We start from the raw sequence: 22,929 nt of genomic DNA on the forward strand, positions 1-22,929 counted from the left end.
TTTGGACTTATCCTTTCTCTTCGACATCGACCTCATCGAGTAGGAGTTCTTTAGTATCCTCTTCTGCTTGATCTAGAGGAACGTCTCAATATGCGACATGTTGAGAGGGATAGATCGACTCTTGGCTAAAATAGTCTTATGTGAGTAGGGACACTCCATCAATATGATCTCAGAGTCAAGGCAAAGGTTGGATACTCCTACTTCGGATGTTTATGTAATTCTTTGTGCCTCCCCATGACCATCATCTTAGTCGCGATTGATCCTCTGAAGCATCTCAAGTACAGTAATTAACCAATTGTCTCTATCAATTATTAAAAAAGTCAAAAGTTGAGCCTCATCATGAACACATGCACGAGGATCGAAGGGTAAGCATTAGTGACCCCTCAAGCCTTGTTAATAAACTTAATGATAAAATACATCAATGACTCATCTTCTGTTTGTCGAATCCTCGTAAGGGCAACGATGGAGCATGTTGGGGTGCATGTTCCCTTATAAATATTGTTTAGACTCCTTTAATAGTTGGATTAAGGAGCTTATCAAGAGGGGTTTAAGGTGGGTGTACTACTCTTACTCTTAAGTCACAACTCTTAAAGTTATGGAAAAGGCATAGTATTATAACATGAGATATTCGTTATTCAAATATGAAATCTTTGAGATTTTTTTCTTGATATGATTAATATTTTCAATTAGTTGAGACTTAACATATAGAGTCTAATCAAGGCATACAGATATGTCACATCAACATTATACTACAAGAATATTTTATTATTAAATTAATTATTATAAAAAAAATAAATAATATATAAAATAGTATCATCATATATGTTTTCTATTTGGAACCTACTTAACAAAATTAAACTTCTTATGAGTTTTAGATATCTAAAATAAACAAATACATATTAATTTAATCGTTGGAGGGGTTTTATCGAACGATATATAATTTTTTGTTAGAATGAGACCAGGGATATAGAATATTGACCGTCGGCAACTCATAAGGAAGGTATTCAATGTAATATATATATATATATATATATATATATATATATATATATATATATATATATATATATATATATATATATATATATATATATATCATGTAAAAGGTTTACGGTAAGTCTGATAGTCCCGTTTTATTTGGATTTTATGATTATTTCAAGTTTGTATGGTCATCATGAAAAGATAAATTTGCTTAAAAATAAAATCTTTAGGCAACTATTAGGGATATTTTTCATGTGCATAGTGGTTAAAAAATTTAGTCATCTTATCACCTTGGAGTAAACTGGGTGACACATGGTTAAATGAGCCTTTGAAGTAATGTTTTAAGTTGGTTTATCACTTAGTTCCACGGTAGTATCATATAAGCATTTGTTTGTAAAGATTTTTGGGTGCAACAAATTGTCTTATATCTTATGTTGAGTGATTATTCAAACATTATGAAGTTTATCTTTATATTTTGTATTATCTATTAAGTGTTTGTTAAAGTATCTGTCGGTGGGATCTTGAGCTTAACATTTCTACTAATATATTTTTTCTTTTATAGATCTTTAAAATTTATGAGAAGGTTGACACTTTACTGACAAATATATAAGAGTGTCATATAATTTAGGTAAAACTAACTACGTATATGATAATTAGATAATATAAGAATAAATCTTTAAAGGATTATGTCACGAGATGAGACTAGTGGTTGACCTGCACCCATATGTGTTAATTCGCTCATTCAATTTCAAGCTATTTATGTTTCTACTAGGATGAAAAGAGAACAATGCTAAGAAGTGGCACATAGATTAACAATCTTCTTAAACCCTTGTCAAAGTCAAGTCGTTTCAATGAGGGTTATAAATGTCTAACTAAGAGGGTTATAAGAGTATAGCTAAGGCTACATTTCACTCTAACTTGACTTCCTCAAAACGATCGATCCCTTAAGTCGATCACGTTATTCAAGATGATTTTTTTCTCAAGATTATTGCTCTGAAGCTGGTTGCATCATCAAGATAAAAACATAAGATAATCGCACACTTAAATCGATTAAGTCATGATCATTTTCTTAAAATAATCACTTATATCAGATCTTTCAAAATAGTCATGTTTTCAAAATGGTTGTCTCTTAAAGTCAGCCATGTTTTGGTGCTTAGCAGTCTAACATTCTAAGGTTAAACGCAAGTTGGATGCTGCATAGATCAGAAGAAGCCTGACAAACGCACATCGATCTAATAGCTTAAACAAGCATGGGGCCTGACCTCATCAAGAGGTGCCTCCTCTATCATAGCTTATCCAATGCTGTCTCTCGATCTTAGTAGGTTGAGTTAATGCAAGCATGCCCAAGGTTGAGCTCCTCCTGATCTCATCCAACGAGGCTCATGTTGAGCAGCCCCTATATGACGTAGCTAAGTCGAGCAACATGGAGGGGGCGCATGATGCAATTCGAGATCAAGACGATGTTTTGGTGTCAAAGATAATCCCTTTACCACCGTACCAAGTATACACAAACATACAAGAGATGTCAATGCACCCAACATCTGATTAGCCCAAGTCAAGCATGTCGAAGAAAAAACAATCTCAAACCTAACCGTGGATGAGACGAATTCTTGCAAGGTTAGCCCGATCAACCTATAGCTAACAGGATGGATAAATGAAGCATAATACTCACGACGACACCTGAGGCGTAGCAGTCGGTAAGTAGGTTGATGGGGCTTTTATTCGGTTCAATAGCCTATTTGGACCAAGTTTTGATTCCTATAATTTGATACAATTTTATCTCCAAAATCAATAACCCTCAATGAATGAATATATACAATTTTTAATATAAAAAAAAAAAAACAAGAAAGCATCCCCAAGTTGTATATCACGCAGGTCTCATCCACCATTTACGAAGCATTTTTTTGATACTACAAGCTGTGGATATAATATCACCACCGAGACGGACATAAACGTAGGTGGAAGATGAAGTAGGTACAGCGATCACAAAATACTTTTTCATATATCAATCAGATTGTGAAATGCAGGGTACATGTGTAGCAATTGCAATTGCAACCGATGCAAATAAGTAAATAGCTAAGAGCCTTGGACGAGATGATTACCGCCAAGCTTCAAGGATCAGATGCTGCAATGAGTGAATTGAAGACTGTTGTTCCCAGGAAAATTAGCCCAGCTACTCCGTGTATACCTCCCCAAAAAAATAGAAACTGTAACCTTACCTTGGAGTTCTAGAGAGAGAGAAAGAACACTGCTGTACCACCCAAAACTATTTAAGTCCCCTCCTCCCCCCAGCTAAAAAGGGAAAAAGAGAGGTAAAGAAAAAAAAGAAGAGATGCTCTACTCTTGTTCGGTAGAATTATGCAATGTCGTTTCTTCTTCGTCGATGTATTCTTCAGTCAGTGACTGATCGTCCTCTGGTTCAATCATGAGAGGGCCTTGAGGAGTTCCAAAAAGCGCAGAGAATATTTGCCTGTGGCAGTCATCACAAAAGCAGAAATACGACAAGTGTCCTTCACCAAGCAACCTGTGCAATGTTGCTCCTGGAATCATCCGTCGAGCAAAATCAGTCATCGATGGTGGCACCACATTGTCATCCATCCCCTGGTTATAAACTCCAACATTTAGGAGAGGACAAATATGCAGCATGACCATTTTAAGTATGCAGAAATATGAAAACTTTTCAAGCAATGATGAAAGTGGACTGGATGCAAATTGTATAAAAAATTCTAAGAGATTTGAACGTGACTGCATATTGACCTCATGTTGAGTAAAAAAGGTTCGTCGGATGTTAAGCAGGATAAGTATCGCTCGCAAGCTAACAAATGCACCTGATTCCTAATGTGAAAAAGAGAAGAAAACACAGACCTGCCAGATGTGTATAGGGCCAGGAAAGCCTGCCCACTCGTATTCAGCCTGACTATATAGTGACTTGAGCCATGAGAGGAGGCCTTTTCCCTGATGCTGCCTCTGCACTTGTAGATCAGCCAAACTGAAGCCCCAGTTTGATACTTGAAGTACAGCTTCCTCAATGAATGGTTTGGGATTTCCTTGACGGACAGATTCACTCACATCCTTCTCCCAGAATTCCCTAAAAGTTGGCTCTTCCAATAAAGATTTATCCTAGATGCATAATACAGACCATAGATATCAAATGAAAGAAATGGGTAAAGACTCAAAAAAAAATAACAAAGCATGTGAGCACCCCCTTCAACAAATTCAAAATTTTAACTATTTGATTCAGTTTACAAGATCGTCAGGTACTTCATTGATTAAATTGTAGATGACAAACAATAGAAGTCAAAACAGGAACATGAGATGAAGAAAATGATACAAAATGTCCGAGCATGAAACAGTAATGTAGTTGTAAAACCAAACTGTCACATCATACTACCAGTTCCCTGAGGAATTTGGTTATTGGTTTACAGAATAGTTGGGACATTCTGGCTTGTTTTTGTAGCAGTAGTTGTTGCTGTTGAATATGGAATGCTATGCACCTGCCCACAGCAAAGCTAACAGAAACTAGAATTTTCAAAACATGCTAGAATGTTGTGAATACAAAAACATTTAAAGATCAACAAAAAAGCACTGGCTGAGGTCTCTAAGAATAAAGGCGCCATTTGAAAAAGTCCAGAAATGATCATATTGACATGGAAATTGTGATGACAAAATCAGATTTTTTTGACTTGACAAATAAGAAGATTTTTTTTGTGCAAATAACATTTGATAAGATAATAATAGAAAATTATGAGATGTATCATAACATTAAGCTTCCAGAAATTCTATCAAATTTCAGAAAAAACAGCTAGTTAGTGGGAAATTTTTTTAGAAAAACTATAAATAAAACTAGGCATACCTTCTTACCCAGTGACAATGACAACCACTTCTCAGGCTGACCATATTCTCCAGACAAAAAACTTTTGTGATAAAAATATGAAAGAAGAGAGGGAATCCTCCGAGCCAAAACAAACATTAACTTCCTTTTCATAGTCCACTTATCCCAAATTTTATGAATTTCCTCCTTGTTCAGGCTGGAGTCATACGGATTGGCCATTGGAGCAAACAACGCTACACCTGAAATCACAAATATGAGACAGCCAAGGGGTGAAGTAAACCAACAGAGAGAGTAAATATTGCGTCATCTTTTCAGATTAGGGGCTTCCTCTTTCTTTGATATTTTATATCAAACCAAAAGATCATTCCTACAAACAAAGAAGTCAATTCCGTGATTTGATAGCATAATTATTAACAAACACCTACTACATATCCATTATTAAAGGAATGAACAAGAAATTCTGGATGGAGGTAATGCTACATCATTAAGATTTCTGGCTTAAATTAACTATGTGATTATATATGATCATTCAGTCTCAAATCCTGTGAACAAGTATCATACATGGCTTAAAGGAATGATCAAGTAGCATATATGAATATTCAATCTAAAATCCTGGGAGCTGTATACCTGCCAACATTATAAACTGTCTTTTAGCTTTATAACAGAATTTCCTTTTTTAACTTTAGTGGTCACAATAAGACAGTTTTCATAATGGTCTCAGTCAGACATGCCATAGAATCTTAACACTGGCCATTGGTATTACTACCTTAGTTCCATCCTGAAGACCATTCCTCTCCCAAGATTCTCGGCAATCAATTGCTGGGATGGAAATTGTTCCTCCATTACAATTAGGTCTGACTTCACAATTTGTCAAAGTCATCTATAGAACATAAAAGCAATGCTTCATCCAGCACTTGCTAACCTAACATATTATGAAATAAAGGATCGTTGACAGAACATATTCTTGATTGAACTAGTGTTTGAAATTCCCAAATATTCTCTGTCATGGTCTTAAGCTCTTCACAAACCTTTTGCTGATCATCCAGCATATAATAATTTGTAATCGCATAGCATTATCATCCGAAGCCTTCTGCCATTAATTTGATGTTGGCAAAAGAGCATCCACTTAAAGGAGTCTGCAGGGACATGACTAGCAATTTAACATGAATCCACTTAAACCGGTGTTATGTTTCCATCAAGCAAGAGATTGACTTACCCAAATGGATCCGTTAGCTGCTGGATATCAGAGAGCAATATCTAAAACTCCCCTGGACCAACAAGTCTTAATAAAAAGGGAACAACAAGTTCCAATATACGGATCATTATTCATCCCAAATCACAAAAGAACAAATAATTCAAGTGATACTCGTGGTATTTGCTACAGTTGCAGAAAGCTAGGTCTATGTACTAAAAACTAACTACAGCTCTCATCTTAAAGGGAATAATAAAACACATGAAGCACTAAGAAGAAACAACCTGTTTATACATTACATCTCAAATTAGATCAGAAACATTCAATATTGATTTGCAGTCACAGTCACAGAAGTAACAGCCCTGGAAAACTTTAGCATCTACAGATGTGAAAGGGTAATGTAAAAACTGTGCAAGAACTATACAAACAAAAGGTACCTGCTAGTCTGTCAGGAATATAACGAACAGCTGCCCATGCATGCATAGCTCCACCAGAATAACCCACTACCCAGAATTTGTCTGTAACACCAAGAGCATTCGCCAAATGAAGCATATCCATAGCTGATGAGTTGAGATTCCTACTGAGATCAGGATCACTTTCACCAAAACCTGGAAGATCATAAGTAACCAATCGAACACCAAATTCCTCTAAGAGAGACTCTTTAACGCCAGGTATTCCTATATAAGTATAGAAAGACAAGTTAGTTTATAAATTGAAAAACAAGGCATGTTTGAGGGTTAATTACATTATCTATGAAACGGAAGAAAGGAGGAACAGGTTGCACCTGCAAAACGAGAAGAAAGAAAAGAATGCGGTGCAATCATGCAGAATCTAGCACTTTCAGCTGGAACTCCCTTTTCTTGATACGCAACATATCTACCATCTAGAAGTTGGATGCGGCTAGCACCTGGAGGACTTATATACAGCTTCCTTGGCAGTTCAACAGAAGTCTCATTTCCACTATTTACACTTAGTACTGCACAGGATTTTTGGTCATTATAAAGAAAACATGTTATATGGATAAACAAATATTAAGAAACTGTATATTAAATGGACCAAATGGAACTTATATGCACAGATTTTTACTGATGATGTCAGTCAATGACACATAATGTTTTATTAAAGACAGTATCATAATGATCAGTGAAATGAGAGTTGTACTAGCTAGCAAATATTGTATGGAATGAATTAATTGTAATTTTTTTTAATCTTTCAAGCTTGAAACAAACCCAATTTGAAAAAGAATTACAAGAATTCCATGGAGTTTAAACCCACATTCTTGTCCATTTATGTTGTGTATTAATTCTTGAGGCTGGTTGTAGGCCAAATCAGGCGCTGGTTGCCACCGTGAAATCTTTACCAAGATAAAAGAGGAAACAATATACACAGAAAGGTTGTAGAATGTTGGAGACGACAGGTACGAACACAATTTTAAAATTAAAAAATGGAAATTTGATACAGGTATTAGATACTTGCCTTAAAAAAGAGGAATTACATGATACTAATTGAACACCAAACAATTTTTTTGATTGCAAAAGTCACGCAGCAAGACAAACTTTATAATCTGATGAAATTAAAGATTAGTTATCCGGACAGGACTGACCAGGTTTGGGTTAGATAATTATGATATAATAGTGAAAAAATTAGCATAAGGGAAAAATACAATCTTTAACCAAAACTTTCCAAGAGAGTCTAGGAGGGTAACAACTTAGGGAAACTTGGAAGAAACAATTTCAAATTCTATTGTACAATAATAAGTTTACAGATGACAGACATCAATACAAACTAAAAGACGAATATGTATCAGAAAAATGAGAGGAAATAACATTATTGGCCAACAAAATAACAAAACCAAGTTCAACATACATGAGAAATTCTAGTCCTTATGCCCAGGTACACATCTAAAAGTGAACTATCTGCAATGGTCCTTTATGCAGAATTTGTTCTATGGATAATAGAATACCTTTTTCTAACACAGCAAGTAATTGTGAATTGAATGCATGAAGTTTCTTGGTGTTCTTAGTATAATTCCTTAAGATCCTAGTAAAATCAAACCAGTCTCGCAAAAATGCATACAAGATCATCAAGAACACTAGAAATTGTTACCGAGAAGAGCGAGAAGAAAGACCCCGACGATGACGGACCAAGCATGCACCGGATCCCGATCCTCCGGCAGGTACTCGTTCAAGAACTCAAGCCGCTGCGACGCCACAGTCCAATGCCCCTTGACCTTCTTCCCGACGTAGGTCTCCTCCACTCCCTCCAGGCTCTGCTGCGCGATATCCCAGCACCCATGACCGAGCTCCCGCAGCATCTCCCCCGTGGCCATCACGAACCCCGTCAACTGCTCCTTCAAGCTCTCCTCGGCCGCAGCCCCCGTCCCCTCCTCGTACACGCCGTAATATCCCTTCTCGAAAACCCTCCCGCCCAGATCCCTCGCGTCCCGCTCCTCCTCGTCGGCCGCCGGGACGCCGGCGCCGTACCTGATTCCGGTGTCCTCCACCAGGCTGGCCAGTTCATCCTGCCACGTCATCCCACCGCCGCCGCCGCGCGCCGACGCCATCGCCGCTGCCCCCAAATTTTCCTCACTCGTGGGGACTAGACAGGGAGTGAAAGAGTGGCGTGGTTTTGAAGCAAGATCGCGAAGCGGCGGATGGACGGACAAGATTTTACGGGGAGCATCTCAGGGCCACACCGATATCCCGGTGGCCGAGGGCGCCAACCGCCATTGATGGCAAGCGGTCTTCTTCTTCTTCTAACTCTTTCCCTTTCTCTCTCTTATCCTCGATCGCTCGTTTGATGCCACCACTAATGTCTCGGAGTGGGAAAGAAAGGGCAGGGGAAGATATGAGAGCCGCCACTTGGGGGCAAGAATTGGACGGCGGCGACACGTGGAACGGGCCGGCGACGACGGTCAAGATCGGTCCACGTCGGACTTTGGTCAGCTCCATGCGCGTACCGGTTACGCTTTAGGCATGTGCCGGACGGGTGGCCCACCTGCGGTTGCCGGTTTTGCCGGTCGGCTCCTCACGGATCCCGTGCGCCCAGTGGAGGCACGTCGAAGGCTGGGTTCCACCTCCCTCGGCGTACGTGTCGCGTTGTGAGACGACAACCTCGTAGTTCGTGTCTGGGATCAGGGGAGGGGCAGCAAGCGACGGGAAGGACGTGCGGAATAAAAATAGGATTCCGGGTGGTGGAGGCGCGTTGAGAAGCGTACCGTTGATGGAACACGAGACAGCGTTTATCACCAACCAATGACGGTGCTAACAACCGTTCAATCTAGAGCGGCATCGGTCACGCGAGGACAACTACGTTCGGTGATGGGTCGTTCTCGCCGTAGGATCAGCGTTGCGCTGATGTGATTGATCGAGAGCGACGATTGAGGGGTCACATCGGAGTGGTGCGTGGAAGTATTCTATGTAGATGCTGAGTCGGAGTAGGTGGGTTGATGATGAGGATTAGTGGGGTGGAGGTGACCTCTTTACACGATCACGGAGGTGTGATGACGACCTTTTGGTTGGGGCTGGAGAGAGAAGAAGGAATAGGATGGTCGTTGGTAAGTCTATGGGAGAGGCAAAGAAAGGGCGATGGCGTGGTAGTGGGGGCAGCGAGTAGGTTTGCACGTTCACGTCAACCACTTGTCTCTCCCAAAAGCCGTTTGGTTCACTTAACTTTATATCCAATACAAACTGTGAATAGTAGTAACATTACGTGATATAAATGAAGCAAAACCATGCGTTTCTGCACTAATTTAATACTCCATAAGTGAAGAAGGATCCCCACGTATGATCATCAACAACACATCACATGTTTTTGCTTGTCTTTTACTCGCTTCACTATCAAGACCATTATTAGCCTTACGAACACGACAGAGCCAATCAAACCTACCATCGATTGCAAGGATCTGCAAGCCTGTCATGCCAAATTCGAAATCCAGATCGACTCTCGATCAACATCCAACGGTGGGCTTTTATGTCGCGGGCCAACTTTGGGCAAGGCGATAAGCCCATGAACCCAACTTGTTTGCATTTGGTGGTGCTGAGGACCTGATCTTGACCAATTGAAATCAACTCAGATTGATTGCGTCCAATCTTGGCTGGTCTAACCGAGTCCGAATCAAGTCGATCATATGTTTTCTTTGATTGTACGCTTCTGTTTTCTGAATGAGTTGAGTCAAGAAACTTTAGGAGGTTGACAAGTCGGATCAATCCCAGGGGCCCATCAATTAATTAGAGCCACCGCCCTTCCCCGGTTTGCGTATGGCGCCTTATCCGCCTCCGCTTCCACCATCCGACGGCCATTGTATTGCCACGTCGTGTCCGTCGGTCTGAATCAAGCAAAACGAACGGCCCGCACTCCAAGTCGTGGATTGGCGTGGAGAGCACGGATGCATTATGATATCACGAATCTTGAAGATATATTATTTATAACAATGGACATGAGCACCGTCGATCGTATAGATCCGACGGTCGTGATAAGCTTATTCTTCTCCGACCCATTTGAACTGAACCGTCCCCATCCACAGACCAGTTCGGGGATCCGCGCTACCCGGACGGAGATATGAACACTTCCGCCGCTCCGTCGAGTTCATCCTCCCCCAGCTTAAACGTCACTGGTATCGCCGTTCCCGCGACAGCCAAGGACGACGTGTACGTCCCGGTGGAGATCGTGAGCGAAGAAGAGATGGCGTTCCTCGAAGCCGCCCTCGCCTCTACCCGTTCCGTCCTTTCCTCTTCCCCCTCCCCCTTCGTCTCCTCCGCCTGCTCTTCTGCCTCTCGCTTCGCCCTCCTCTCCCCGCTGCCCTCGGTCCTCTCTCACTCCTGCCGGCCTCAATCCTTGGCCACGACGCCGAATATCGAGGATTTCGTCCCGCCAAGATCCTCCCTTCTTCGTCGATTTCGGTCTAGGAGGGGGCTTTCGGTCACTGACATCATCGGCACGGTAGGTTTATTGCTTTTATCCATGCTGTAGACAAAGATTCGTTTTGTCCCCTATCTTTCTTAAGACGGCTTTTGTAGCAGTTGTTCAGCTACTTTTGGTCGCAGGATTAATAAAAAATGGGATATTTAGTGTCGTCTTAACAACTAAGATGAGAAACTGAAACCATATTCTATTGCTGATTACGGATTTAATGTCCCTCTCATCCGATATGTTTATGTTGTTTTATGATCTCATTTGAAGACCCGTCAATGCTAGGAATGGTGTGAGAAGCAAATGGAGTTTGCCCTTACCCATGGAAAACCAAAAAGAACTGTAGCTATGAAAGCTGGCTCAGATCGCCATAGCCAACTCGAAAAGGAGGTGAGTCAATCAACGGAGACTAAGATGCAAAATTATTTATGGTTGTGTAACTTCTAGTCTCCCTTTTATATAGTGGATCATGTATAATGATGCTGATCGCTAATCTCGAGAAGCCATGTCTGATTTCTTGTTGCAATGATGTAGAGGCGTATATCCTAATATGCATACCACACACACATGTTTATGATGATAACCTATGCATACAGAATTAAATTGAGAAATTAGATTATGCATTTTCATAGTCCATGGAACACCAATGTGCTAAAACCTTTAACATGAGAAACTGAGAAAGTTCCTTAGGTTATCTTGATCAAGAGGGAACAAAAATCAAAATATTATAGCACCCCTTCTATTCTCATACTATTAAGTTCTGTAAATTGATTTCCAATTTGGTGATAAATCTAACATTCAACTTTCTATCACTTTCTCATTCTTCTTCTGTCTTTTTAGGTGGTAGGCAATTGAAATATCTTTCACTTGAAAACAGGTTGTGGAGAAGGTAGAAATTTGTACTGAGTCTGTCGAAGAATACTGGGCGATACAATTGATGAACTTCATTGTGGGAGCGCACCAACTATTATTTGAAGGCTTAACTCGTGAGCTTCCTGTGTATGTCTGTGCCTTCTTCTTAAAGCTAATTTGGTGGTGTAACATTGAGTAGATCAGGATAATTATGTCTGTCTTCTCATGATTTTGGTAACCTTTTCTCTTTTTGTTTTTTTCTTTTCGATATACATGCTTTTCATTGATGTAATTTAAGATCATCATGGCATGGCACAACTTTACCATGAAATTCTCGATTGCTTGAACATCAGATCTTTCACTTGGAAGAAAATCTTCAACATGAAATTCTTTATTTGATATCCTTGTATTTAGAGGTGGGTTTCTCAAAGTTAGATGTGACTAGGTTCTTTTCTTTCTTGTAAATGAGATGTGGCATTTTGCTTCAGATAGTTGTATGGCCAAGTATTATTTATATCTTATGCAACAAATTAATGGATTAGTTGAGATATATTTTCGTAGATGTTTTCTAAAAGCGGGAGATGCAGAAGTGAGACATCGCTTGAAGCTTGGGGATATCTGCTTTTGGAAACCAAAATTTCTATTATGGTGACAAGATGTGCAAAAAAGATTCAATGCCTTAAACTTCATAAGTACCCAAGTAAGATATCAGGAGACGTAAAAAAATATTTATGGAGATCATCTGAAAGAACAACAATCTAGCTACAGTTGTAAGGATAATAAATTCCCTTCACAAGAGTTGGAAGTTCTCCATTGTCATGATTAATCTTAGGTAGATGCATGGAGGATTCATTCATTTGATAATATGGACAATCTTTCCACTTTATTAGCACATAAATGCATATATATGTCACTCTCGCATGGCCTTTGGATCCATTTATGTTTTATAAATCTAAGAATGTAATCACATTTGCTGACGGATGGTATTGACATTATATTATGTCAGAGTAGGGATTATTGAAGATACATGGATGGTGGGAGTGATTGATGAAATTAGATTGTCAAGAGATGAAGATACTGTTTGCACCTTCTTAGTGGATACAAAGACACGCTATAAAGCAACGGTGCCTTCGGAAGCACAAAGGAGAAATGCCAGATGACCTTTTGCAAATAATCTTACTTCCACCTGCCAATGCTATAATTATACATATGTATCAGGAACCCTGTGTCATTTGTAGCATCACAGCTTTTCTGAAAGGGTTCTAATAATTTCTCTTTGTGAAATAACATATGATGAATGTCAATTTTGGATTCATTTTTCATGATTGTTGTGGCACTTCCCCATGACACATTGTATGGGGACCCCATCCTCTCCAAAGGTAGGAGACATGCAAATCCAGAGGTAGTACTTGAATTATACAACTTCGTAATGGAGAATTTATCTGGTCAAGTTCATCTGAACCAGTTACAATTCTTTTGTAGAGATGATTCAGATGCTCTCTTAGCTGTACACATGATTCAAATGTTTAATCAGCAAATGTTACAATTTCTGACTTATAACTTCTCTAAATGGACCCATGTTGGTAGATTAAGAATAAGGTTTTATCAAGATAAGAACCTTCAACTGCTTTATAATTAAGCAATCATGCAATCATCATCAACCTCCTCCAATCCTTTTTTCTTTATCATGGAGTTAAATATAGGGTAAAATTCCTAAGTTGAGTAGACTTGAGCAAATTCTACATCCTGCTGACTTCCAATCTCAATAACTAATGCCAAACAGCAAACTAAGACAAATTTGGTGGAGAGACCTAAATAGAAGATTTTGTACTATGATACTATCTGTAAACTAATATTATGGCATGATTGTCATGTCTAGTGCCAGTAACAGAGGCCTTTCAGATACTACACATAATACTCATACAATGCTAATTATTTTGGCATGGAAAAAACAAATGTTATAGTAGTTTTATTAGTGAAAATTAGGTGACTTTCATGACTTCTGGCCATATTAGTTCTACCACATGGTACTTGATTTGGTCTCTTTAGTCATTCATGTATTTTTTTGATTGCTTAGTCTATTATCTCATCAAAAAGCCTATTCTGCTTTCAGTTTCACATAAAGTACAAGTTCGTTCCGGGCCTTTTACCTTAAGATTGAATATGGAGCATTGCTTTTTCAGAGTCCCAGAGGCATTAGGAGGTTTAAAGTATCACCACTTTCTTCCCTTCTCTCTCTCTTTCTCTCTTGCTTATGAATTGTTAAAAAAGGAAGGGTGAGGGTGTTGCTTGTTTAGGAGAAACTGACCACAATTTAATGACTGACTGTCCATCTGCCACTCAAATTTGTACAATCACCCATCCAAGAACAGATATTTAAAGAAAACATTTCCCAATTGATTTGAATCTCCTATATCTTCTGATCTTTGGAATTGTGAGGCTAACATGCATGGGCTTTCTCTTAGATAGGCATGGTATCTTTCAATTACTGAATAAACTGTTTTAGTCACTATGTCAAGAAGTTACTATCTCTGCTGATAACATTTCCTTGCAGTTATATGAGTAATAAAATTTCTGAGTGCTAATTGTTTTGTGATTGTAGGCTCCAGTTGATGTGCTATAAATACCTTTGGGACAATTTGGTTACCACTAACTTCCCCATGGAAGAATTCTTTGATCATTTTAAGCTGAATCGCCTATATATACTGTCTGGAGATGTCAAGGAACACATTGCGTCATTAGGCTTTGATGTAAAGGTAGAATTTTCTTTTTATGATTTAAAATCATGATTAGTTTCTTGCAATGTTTTAAGATGAGCAATTATCACATGCAAACATTATTGTGATTTTTGTTTATTTATATATGTTTTAAGCTAACTAATATGTGTGTCATTTATTCAGCTATATACCCCATTTCAGTCAGTAAGTTTTTATAGCAATGCAATATACTTTTCCTGAATGAGACTTGTGATATCCTCTTATCCTGATTCCAAGCATGGTATACGTGCCTCTGGTTATGAAATATGTAACTTTCCTAGTTAATTAGTGTATTACTTTGTCTCCTGCTTATTCTGTTTAAATATTTTATCAATAACAGTTTGAAAGTCTGATAATAGCTTTCTCTTTTTTTCTCGGGGAATTTGATATGATGTTTTTAATTTGGTACCTAACAGATGCTCGAAGATGTGTTCACTTATTTTCAAGACACTTCTTGTATGCTTTCCCTATCTCATGAGCAGCTTCTCCTGAGGTAGCTATCACAAGATTGACTTGGATGTAGTGTCTATGTGAATCTCAGTTGTAAACATACCGATGCATCTATCTTCTCTTTATCCAGATATGAGTTGCAATCAGATCATTCATTACTGGGGGAAGACTCTTTTCTGTATGATGCTGGTTGGTTTCAGAAACAGATACACAAGTGCCTTGAGTTTTGGATGGGAGATAGGGAAGCTAGTTTTGTCTCAGACGATGAGAAATGGAAATGTAACTTTTGTAAGTTCACTTCCATATGTCCTCTGTCAGCTACTACCTCCAGTAAGAGTGCAAAATAGGCATTTTCATGAAACCAGGTCTTTTTGTGGAGTTGAAGCAACCACTCATCCACTGATTTGTAACACGAGATTCAATTAGCAACCATTTCTAAGTTATCCTACGAAGTTCAGTTTGTAGCTTGGCATGGACCGAGGCTGTCACTGACAAAGGTGGTGCTTCATGTCTGCTCTATAATCATTTTTGTTCCATTACAAGTTAAAAACTAATTACTTTGGATTCATAATCTCGTTCATTCTTCGATTACAGATGAATCGGTGCTGGCGATACAGAGAGCCAAGTGATGTGCTTTCTGGTCTAATAGTTCTCATTTCAGCTGACCATGAAGCCACCTCTGTGAGTGCTGCTTCTGTCCCTACAAAATTTCTAGTTAAACACTGTTGTCTATTTATCACCTCAACTATAGTATGGTTGTTCTCTATTTATGCTTTGCGAGAAAATGCAATGAAGACTCAGTAGTTTATAAAATTCATTATCATATATTGTCTTTTCATAGCTTGTTTGAAATTTCTGTATGTGCTCAAACTTTGTGTTCTTCTCTACAATGCATATGTACGTTATTTGTACATTTTTCGTATGGTTTGGGTTTGAATGATTATATTGGACTAATATATCTCTGTTTTGGCCAATTTGGCTCAGCAGCCTTAGCTTTGTTATTGGGCCATAAGTACAATGTCATGTTGCATCATCTCCTCAATGTTGTCAAAATAAAATTTTGCCTGATTTGTGTAAACATTGCACAATTACTGTGTTCCGATCATTAATATTTTTAACAAATTTAATATTTTCTTAAAATATTTTCCTGATGAAGATTCTTAAGAGTGAAAATTTTGAAGAATGGGGATAAAAAAAAAGATCTTGTATGAATATTTTCTGAGTAGAAACTTTTCAAGAAAGTGCCAGTTTAGTGATTGAATTTGATTTAATTTCAATTGATATCTGAAATTAGATCAATTAAATCCAATAGTTTTATTCGCATGAAATTTCTACATTTAACAGAACACAATGCTGCTTAGATGAGTTTTTATTTATTTATTTTTAAGTAAGATAAATGTAAGATTAACAATATAAGTACCTTAGTAAGACCAAGAAATGCAGTTCTTGATTTGGGTTTAGAAGAAATGTCAAGAAACCAAACTTCACTGTGATACAGTAAGGGAAAAAGAAAGGTCCAGCTACAGTTGGATATGGTCTTTGACTCACAATAGGTTTGGGCCCCCAACGGCAAACTCATCACACTGCCTCATCCCTTTCAATGCAGAGTCTCAGTGCCTGAGATGACAGCCAAGTTGGGGCTGGGTGGAGAAGTGCCTTCCCACCCTTCCCTTCCCTTTCGTTGACACCAGGCTGAGCGGTCATTTCATGACAGTGAAAGCTCAGGAACTGGTGAACCCACAAGCCCTACCGTTGTACCACCATGTCTGCATGAAGAAGAAGAAGAAGAAGAAGAGGAAGCGAAGTTTCACTGGTTTTTGGTGGGAAACAATCGACAAGGGTGCGGAGAAGCCGCGTGGGGGCCTCAGTGCACGTAGTAGCAGTGTGCAGGTGTACATGCAACCGCATTTGTCTTGGGAGTAATCATTGTCAGTGACCAAAAGAGGGTGTCGACAGGGCACCGTTGGTACTATAACTTGACTTGGTAGTGGCGATAGTTCTTTTCCGTCAGTGAGTCGATGAGGAAGTCCAATGTGTGACACAAATTCAAATTTAGGGGGGTGAAGCTACTTCTGGTAGATAGGAAAAGTGAACCACTACGAATGACCTCCCTGAGACCTGAGTAAATGATAGGAGTGAAAGGTCTTCAAGCTTGATCATTCTGTATGGTTGATGAGTTTGGTCCACACGGCGTCCACAATAAGAAGTTGTCGACCATGTGAAGCGAGATAGAAAATAATTTTACATAGTGGTTTCGCTTCAGATTCGGGGCTGTGTCCCTCTTCTTGGCTCTTCGGAGGTAGGTCACGGAGAAGCCCGTGTCACAAAACTAAAAAGAATGAGATCAAATACATGGATTAAGTCATAATTTTCCTTATCCTAAGGACGGTTCCGACTATGCAAAATTATAAGTCATGAGTTATTATTATTATTATTATTATTATGAGGGTGAATTTATAAAAAAAAAAAAACTCTTTATCAGAGAGTGCCCCAGCTTTAAAAGATTGCTATATAATATTTTTTTGTAAATGATAATTTTGCCCTTGGCTCCTGTCAGACCCGTCTCCACCTTCGCTCTACAGTATTGTATTGCCTTCGCCACCGCCTCTCCTCTCGTCTATTTTGTTGGATCTATCGTTGCCTTTAGCTTCACTCTTGGTCCTCGTCGGACTTGTCGCCTTTCCTACTTAATAGGCGATCAGTGTCATCGTTCGCAACCCTTGCACGAGGAAGGAGGAGGCACGAGGGTCACCACCATCTCATCGGACCCTCCCATCCACACCTCAACCCTCATGCGAGGAAGGAGGGGGTACAGAGGTGGCGACGAGTTTGACGAGGACCACGAGGGTTGGTAGAGACAGTAACGGCCTTCGTGCCTCCTCCTTCTTTGCATAAGGATCGCAAATGAGAATGACAAGGGTTGTCGTCGTCTCCTCAAACACATTGTTGTCGTCTTATGCGAGGGTGAGATAAGGGTGGGTTCAATGCGAGCTAGCAAAGTCTGTGGAGGTAACGTCAAATTCGATTAAGTAGATGAGAGGCGAGACGATGGTGGAGGCAACATAAGGGGGATGGTGCATGGTAAAGTCAAAGGCGAGTACAATGAGAGACAATGGTAAAATTATCTGTTTTAACAGGGATTTCTTGCTCTACAACATATATGAAATTAAATATACTTTTTAAATAATAAATTATTTATTATTGGAAGGGTTTTAAAAAGAATAAATTATTTACTATTGTAAGAGTTTTAAAATTACTTATAATCCTATTGACTGTGATAATATCAGTAATGTTTAGATCAGTCCAACTTGATTTAGAGTCGTGTGTACAAGAAATCTAACATGATCGAATTCTTACTTGAGAGCTGATGTGGACTTAGATGTGTGATCTAAGGCTAACTTACATGAAGATCAAGGATGGATAGGTTTTCTGACTTGATCCCTTCAATACTTAAGTCAATAGCCAACAGAAGTAGAGTAATCTTAGTAAACAGTAGTTAACCTCGAAAGAATAAAAGCAAAATATTTCATAGATCGATGTTTTAAATCGATATCCACAACATACGAGTATTCATCGAATTCCGTTAACAGTGCTATCACGCATGCTGGTATGATCGGGAGAAAACATTTCCCCTATCAATAACGAAGAACTTGGAAAAAATTGTTGGCTTCAAACATGTGTAGCATCTAAAAAAGATCTGTCCTGACCCAAAAAAAAAAAAATCAATTTCAATATGTACAGTTAAGCACTTTGAGCTAACCAGCTGATATTTTTTAATTTTATCAAATGAGTATTTGAATATTTCTACGGGTAGGTGAGTTATGTACGTCACCAACTAAGGATAAGATCATGCCAAACTGACTACCCTATACAAAATGCTTAATCAATGACTATTTCTGATTCAAGATCATTGAAACTTTTAAGCCCCTTTGTCTCAAAGTGCTGTCCTAATATTACTTATTAAAATTTTAATACCTAAAATTTAGTTGAGTAAACGTGTCAACAAAAAAAAGGAAATTCTATTACGAGCCAACACGTGTCAAAAAATTGTTCACGCGAAACCTACACGCGCGGGTGTGTACCACTCTTGGGAACAACGCGAGGCCCCACCTCCATGCCGACAGGCTCCACGGGACTTCATCCCGCGAGTTCGGTGAACCAGAGGGTCGACGCCGTTCCCCTACCCGCGCAATTACGCGTATTCTTCTTCTTCCACCACGAGTGATGTGTGATGCCATTCATGTCCCTTAATAATGGGGAGAGAAAGATGGACAAATGCTGCATTCAATTGGCCTCAAATTTGATATTTATTTCTTACGATTCTGCTCATCAACGAGACATGTTCCGATTTGGAAGCCATTTTTCTTTATATTGATTTGACCAGTACGTACATTAATTTTTGTTTGTTTAATTTGACCACCAAAAAATTATGATTTGCAAGTAACATGTAAATTATGTAAAGCACTCGACGTTGGAATTGGCAATAATTAGACAAACACAAGTGTTTTCTTTATTCACAGTTGCACTAGAGGACATGGCAGAGATCAAACCTCATGAATCATATTGATGACTTCTTTGGTGCATGATACATGGTCCAACAACATGTTCTTGCAAGCTTGATGCCCATTCCAATCACATGTTATGTTGCCTATAATCTCATCATTCCGAAAAGGCCGTATCTAAATGAATAGATTGTGTCGATAGATAAATTATCAAACTAAAAAAAGGAATTTTTTTTTTCTATCATTCATTACATAAGATCATGAAAAACCAGTTATATAATATTTTACTTTCTTATTAGATTCGGCAAAGTAGTCAAGCTTGAAAACCCTTACATGATCACGTAGGCCACACCCTTTGAAACTTGAGCTGCAGTGGCACAAGTCCTCAAGCTTGGGAAAAGAGGTGGGAGGGGATCCGATTTTTCTCTGTCTTCTTATGCTGGATTAGGTGGGGGCTCGATGCACATCGGACCACGTGGCCATCATCGCACATGATCACCAAATACATATTCTCCGCCCCGATTCTTATGGACGGTGACGTCCATAGATCGATGACATGTGACGTGCAACCAACCGTCGGAATTTGACTACCTCGCCCACACTTGTGCTTCATTGCAAGTCGTAGCCATGCAGTTGGCCACAGCAAATTGGCTCACGTCGACCACGTTTCGGGACCGGTGAAATGGAGTTAGGTTCATGTCATGTTGGAGATGTGACCACGACGCATGGCTTGGATTAGATGTGAACGACGCGGTTGGATCCATCGGATCCAACATCGATCGAAGGAAGCCGCCACCGCTTTCTGATGATAGGAATATTTGTTCGTTTTGAATGACCGAACGCCGCGCCAACCTAACAAACATCACATCATGCGTCGAGATTCGTGACTTGTGATCCCTATTTTGGATCCGTGTTTAGTCAAGTCCTTATTTTGCTTAAGAAGGAAAAAAAAATTGTCTTTCGTTTCGAAAGCTGCATTGAGATGTTTTGATTTTGTCGAACTGTGTCTTTTTAACTTGAACATGAAACACGAGGCATAATAGATGTATTATACCTATGTAACATATTATATACATATATATATATATATGTATTTTATTTATATTCATGTATATTAACTGAAGCATGATAACAACTGGAGTCAGATTTTGATCATTCATCTGATGAAAAAAGAAAATAGCTAATCTAATTTCTTTTTCTTGATCATCGAAGTTAGACGATGTCAGCACGACTTGTTTTCGGTCTTTCTTTTATCATAGGAGGACATGAATTTTTTATAGTGTCATTAGAATAAGTCTATAGGTGAATTAGATTCTTCCATCAATACATATATAATATTATTTATTATAAAAAAATGATAATATCTAAATCATTCTAACACGATTCGGATTGAGAGTTAACCATCGAAGTGGCTCGAGAGTTTTCTGACTTGATCTCTCTCTCGTATGTTCATGTCAACTTCAACGAGGGTAGTAAAAAAATATAACTTTTTATTAGATATAATATAGCTTTTTACAACAGATTGATAAGAAAGAATATTTTAAAAATTATTCTTAGATAAAATTCTTTAACATTTCTTTTGGACTAATGTTAACCTGATCTGATTATTGATCGAGTTTTTCCTATGGATAATTGATTGTATTAGTATGTGTATTTTCAGGTGTCGAGCTATAGTTAGGGAAGAAGGTTTCCATATCAATTTACTAACAATATTTTTATCATAAGAGTAATAATGATAATAATAATATTATTATTATTATTATTAACTACCTTTGCATGGTGTATATAATATGACTCATGCCAGACAGATATTTAAGCTGGAATACACTATATATATATATATATATTAATTTTCTTTTTCCCGTATAGTATAAACAATGAAACGGCAGCGAAGTCTGAACCGCTGATGTCAGGCTGTCAGCCACGGCCACAAAACGGACCCTGCCGACCAGTCTCTATATATCAGCCATTAATTCGCCTGAGCGGCAGCCCCACCTGCATCCGCGTTCAGAGAAACCCGCAGTCGTTCTCTGCCTCCCTCTGCTCCTGAACTCCCGTCCCCATGGGCTCCAGCGACACCACCTCTACCAAGACTGCCCTCTACTCCTACTCCCCCTCTCCTTCCTCCTCGCCTCCTGCTGCCGCCGTGCTCAGCCCCTGCGCCGCCTGCAAGGTCCTCCGCCGCCGGTGCGTCGACAAATGCGTGCTCGCCCCGTACTTCCCCCCCACCGATCCGCAAAAGTTCACCAACGCCCATCGAGTCTTCGGCGCCAGCAACATCATCAAGCTCCTGCAGGTAACGCATCAGCCTAGCTCCCATGCATGCACGACTCATGAGCTTTAGTCATGCCGACCACATGCATCTTCGGATCTCAACGCTGCACGCTGAGATTACTAACGCCGAGAGGGCGCTGCACCCTCAGGACATTCCGGTGAGCCAGCGGGCGGACGCGGTGAGCAGCATGGTGTACGAGGCGAATGCCCGGATCAGGGACCCCGTGTACGGCTGCGCCGGCGCCATTTTCCAGCTCCAGAGGCAGGTGAACGAGCTCCAAGCGCAGCTGGCCCGGGCGCAGGCGGAGGCCGTCAACGTGCAAGCCCAGAACGCCAACGTCATGGCCCTCATCTGCATGGGCATGTCGCACACTCTCCATGACGGCGCCGCCCTCGCCGTCGACGCCCTCGCGGCCGCTCCTCTGAACGACTCCTTCTCCCTCGATGACGGCAGCCTGCACGGCGGCGCCGGCGCCGCCATTTGGGAGGCACCTATTTGGACATGAGCATCGTCTCTGTCGGTAGCAAATAAAAGCTGTAGAACAACCTGCGTCGCTGAGTGATCATAGTTGCATCGGTAGGCAAACTACTGCGACAGGCTCGGGAACACTTTGTTAGCATCAGCTTCTTGTCAAGAGATCGGTAGACTCCTTTGTCGTTAATACTTCTTCATTGACAGTCATCTCCATCCTTCAAATCTGATAAAGACTTGGATCTAACATGAACCGCTCTGCCAACCTATCGTTCCCATGTAAGGCTAAATCTCTAAGCTTCAGAAACCATTGACAGAGTGATTGATGGTTAGGTGCAAGTCAAATCCATCTCAAATGGCTCAGAACTCCAATATTCTTCTGACACTGCAATCTACTTTTTGTTTCTTAGCTAGGTTAGTTGATCTACCGACTCTCTGGATGAAACACATGCCCACACAGTCACAGTCTTGACCCGGCAGTAATCAGAACAAATGATGCGTGAGAGAAGCTGAGCTCCAAGTTCTTGACCTCGTAGTACTTAATATCTGCAGGCATTATGCTTAAGGAGTTCTTTGTTTCTGGCAGAGCTATAAACTTCAAAGCTGGAAGTGTGATCAGGCATCAGTTGATCTTCCTTCCGTGGTTTAATGATGGAAGATAAGAACATCCCTTAATTCAATTCAAAAACTTCAATATTTAGATTATA

General features: G+C 39.7%; 3 protein-coding genes across 4 annotated transcripts; 2 read left to right on the forward strand and 1 right to left on the reverse strand.

Moving 5' to 3' along the window:
• Window positions 1-2,956: 2,956 nt before the first annotated feature.
• LOC135641070 (uncharacterized) lies at window positions 2,957-8,815 on the reverse strand. Its single transcript, XM_065156095.1, has 6 exons — window positions 8,112-8,815; window positions 6,790-6,981; window positions 6,443-6,682; window positions 4,835-5,052; window positions 3,847-4,101; window positions 2,957-3,582 (listed from the first exon to the last, which is right to left on the reverse strand). The coding sequence occupies exons 1-6, from the start codon at window positions 8,566-8,568 to the stop codon at window positions 3,319-3,321; spliced, it is 1,626 nt and encodes a 541-aa protein (XP_065012167.1). The 5' UTR covers window positions 8,569-8,815; the 3' UTR covers window positions 2,957-3,318.
• Window positions 8,816-10,515: 1,700 nt separating this feature from the next.
• LOC135640201 (exonuclease V, chloroplastic-like) lies at window positions 10,516-15,797 on the forward strand. Of its 2 annotated transcripts, XM_065154434.1 has the most exons (8): window positions 10,516-10,946; window positions 11,202-11,306; window positions 11,794-11,915; window positions 12,775-12,920; window positions 14,367-14,524; window positions 14,941-15,017; window positions 15,105-15,471; window positions 15,569-15,797. In XM_065154434.1, exons 1-7 carry the CDS (start codon window positions 10,566-10,568, stop codon window positions 15,319-15,321), a joined length of 1,206 nt encoding a protein of 401 aa, XP_065010506.1. In that variant the 5' UTR covers window positions 10,516-10,565; the 3' UTR covers window positions 15,322-15,471; window positions 15,569-15,797. The 2 variants fall into 2 exon arrangements, with proteins under 2 accessions (XP_065010506.1, XP_065010505.1); XM_065154433.1 differs by lacking the exon at window positions 12,775-12,920 and having other exon boundaries at window positions 14,371-14,524.
• Window positions 15,798-21,412: 5,615 nt separating this feature from the next.
• Window positions 21,413-22,412, forward strand: LOC135639905 (LOB domain-containing protein 1-like). The gene is made up of 2 exons (XM_065153901.1): window positions 21,413-21,772; window positions 21,900-22,412. Exons 1-2 carry the CDS (start codon window positions 21,539-21,541, stop codon window positions 22,254-22,256), a joined length of 591 nt encoding a protein of 196 aa, XP_065009973.1. The 5' UTR covers window positions 21,413-21,538; the 3' UTR covers window positions 22,257-22,412.
• Window positions 22,413-22,929: the final 517 nt, after the last annotated feature.

This window comes from Musa acuminata, chromosome BXJ3-6, assembly GCF_036884655.1.
Source record: "Musa acuminata AAA Group cultivar baxijiao chromosome BXJ3-6, Cavendish_Baxijiao_AAA, whole genome shotgun sequence".
Classification (NCBI taxonomy): Eukaryota; Viridiplantae; Streptophyta; class Magnoliopsida; order Zingiberales; family Musaceae; genus Musa; species Musa acuminata.

Coding starts and splice junctions, on each gene's coding strand:
- LOC135639905 (XM_065153901.1), top strand. CDS start 21,539: ATGGGCTCCAGCGACACCACCTCTACCAAGACTGCCCTCTACTCCTAC. Junction 21,773..21,899: donor ACATCATCAAGCTCCTGCAG/GTAACGCATCAG, acceptor CTGCACCCTCAG/GACATTCCGGTGAGCCAGCG.
- LOC135640201 (XM_065154434.1), top strand. CDS start 10,566: ATGAACACTTCCGCCGCTCCGTCGAGTTCATCCTCCCCCAGCTTAAAC. Junction 11,307..11,793: donor ATAGCCAACTCGAAAAGGAG/GTGAGTCAATCA, acceptor ACTTGAAAACAG/GTTGTGGAGAAGGTAGAAAT. Junction 14,525..14,940: donor CATTAGGCTTTGATGTAAAG/GTAGAATTTTCT, acceptor GGTACCTAACAG/ATGCTCGAAGATGTGTTCAC.
- LOC135641070 (XM_065156095.1), bottom strand. CDS start 8,568: ATGGCGTCGGCGCGCGGCGGCGGCGGTGGGATGACGTGGCAGGATGAA. Junction 4,102..4,834: donor CATTGTCACTGGGTAAGAAG/GTATGCCTAGTT, acceptor TTATGCATCTAG/GATAAATCTTTATTGGAAGA. Junction 3,583..3,846: donor GCCCTATACACATCTGGCAG/GTCTGTGTTTTC, acceptor GTTTATAACCAG/GGGATGGATGACAATGTGGT.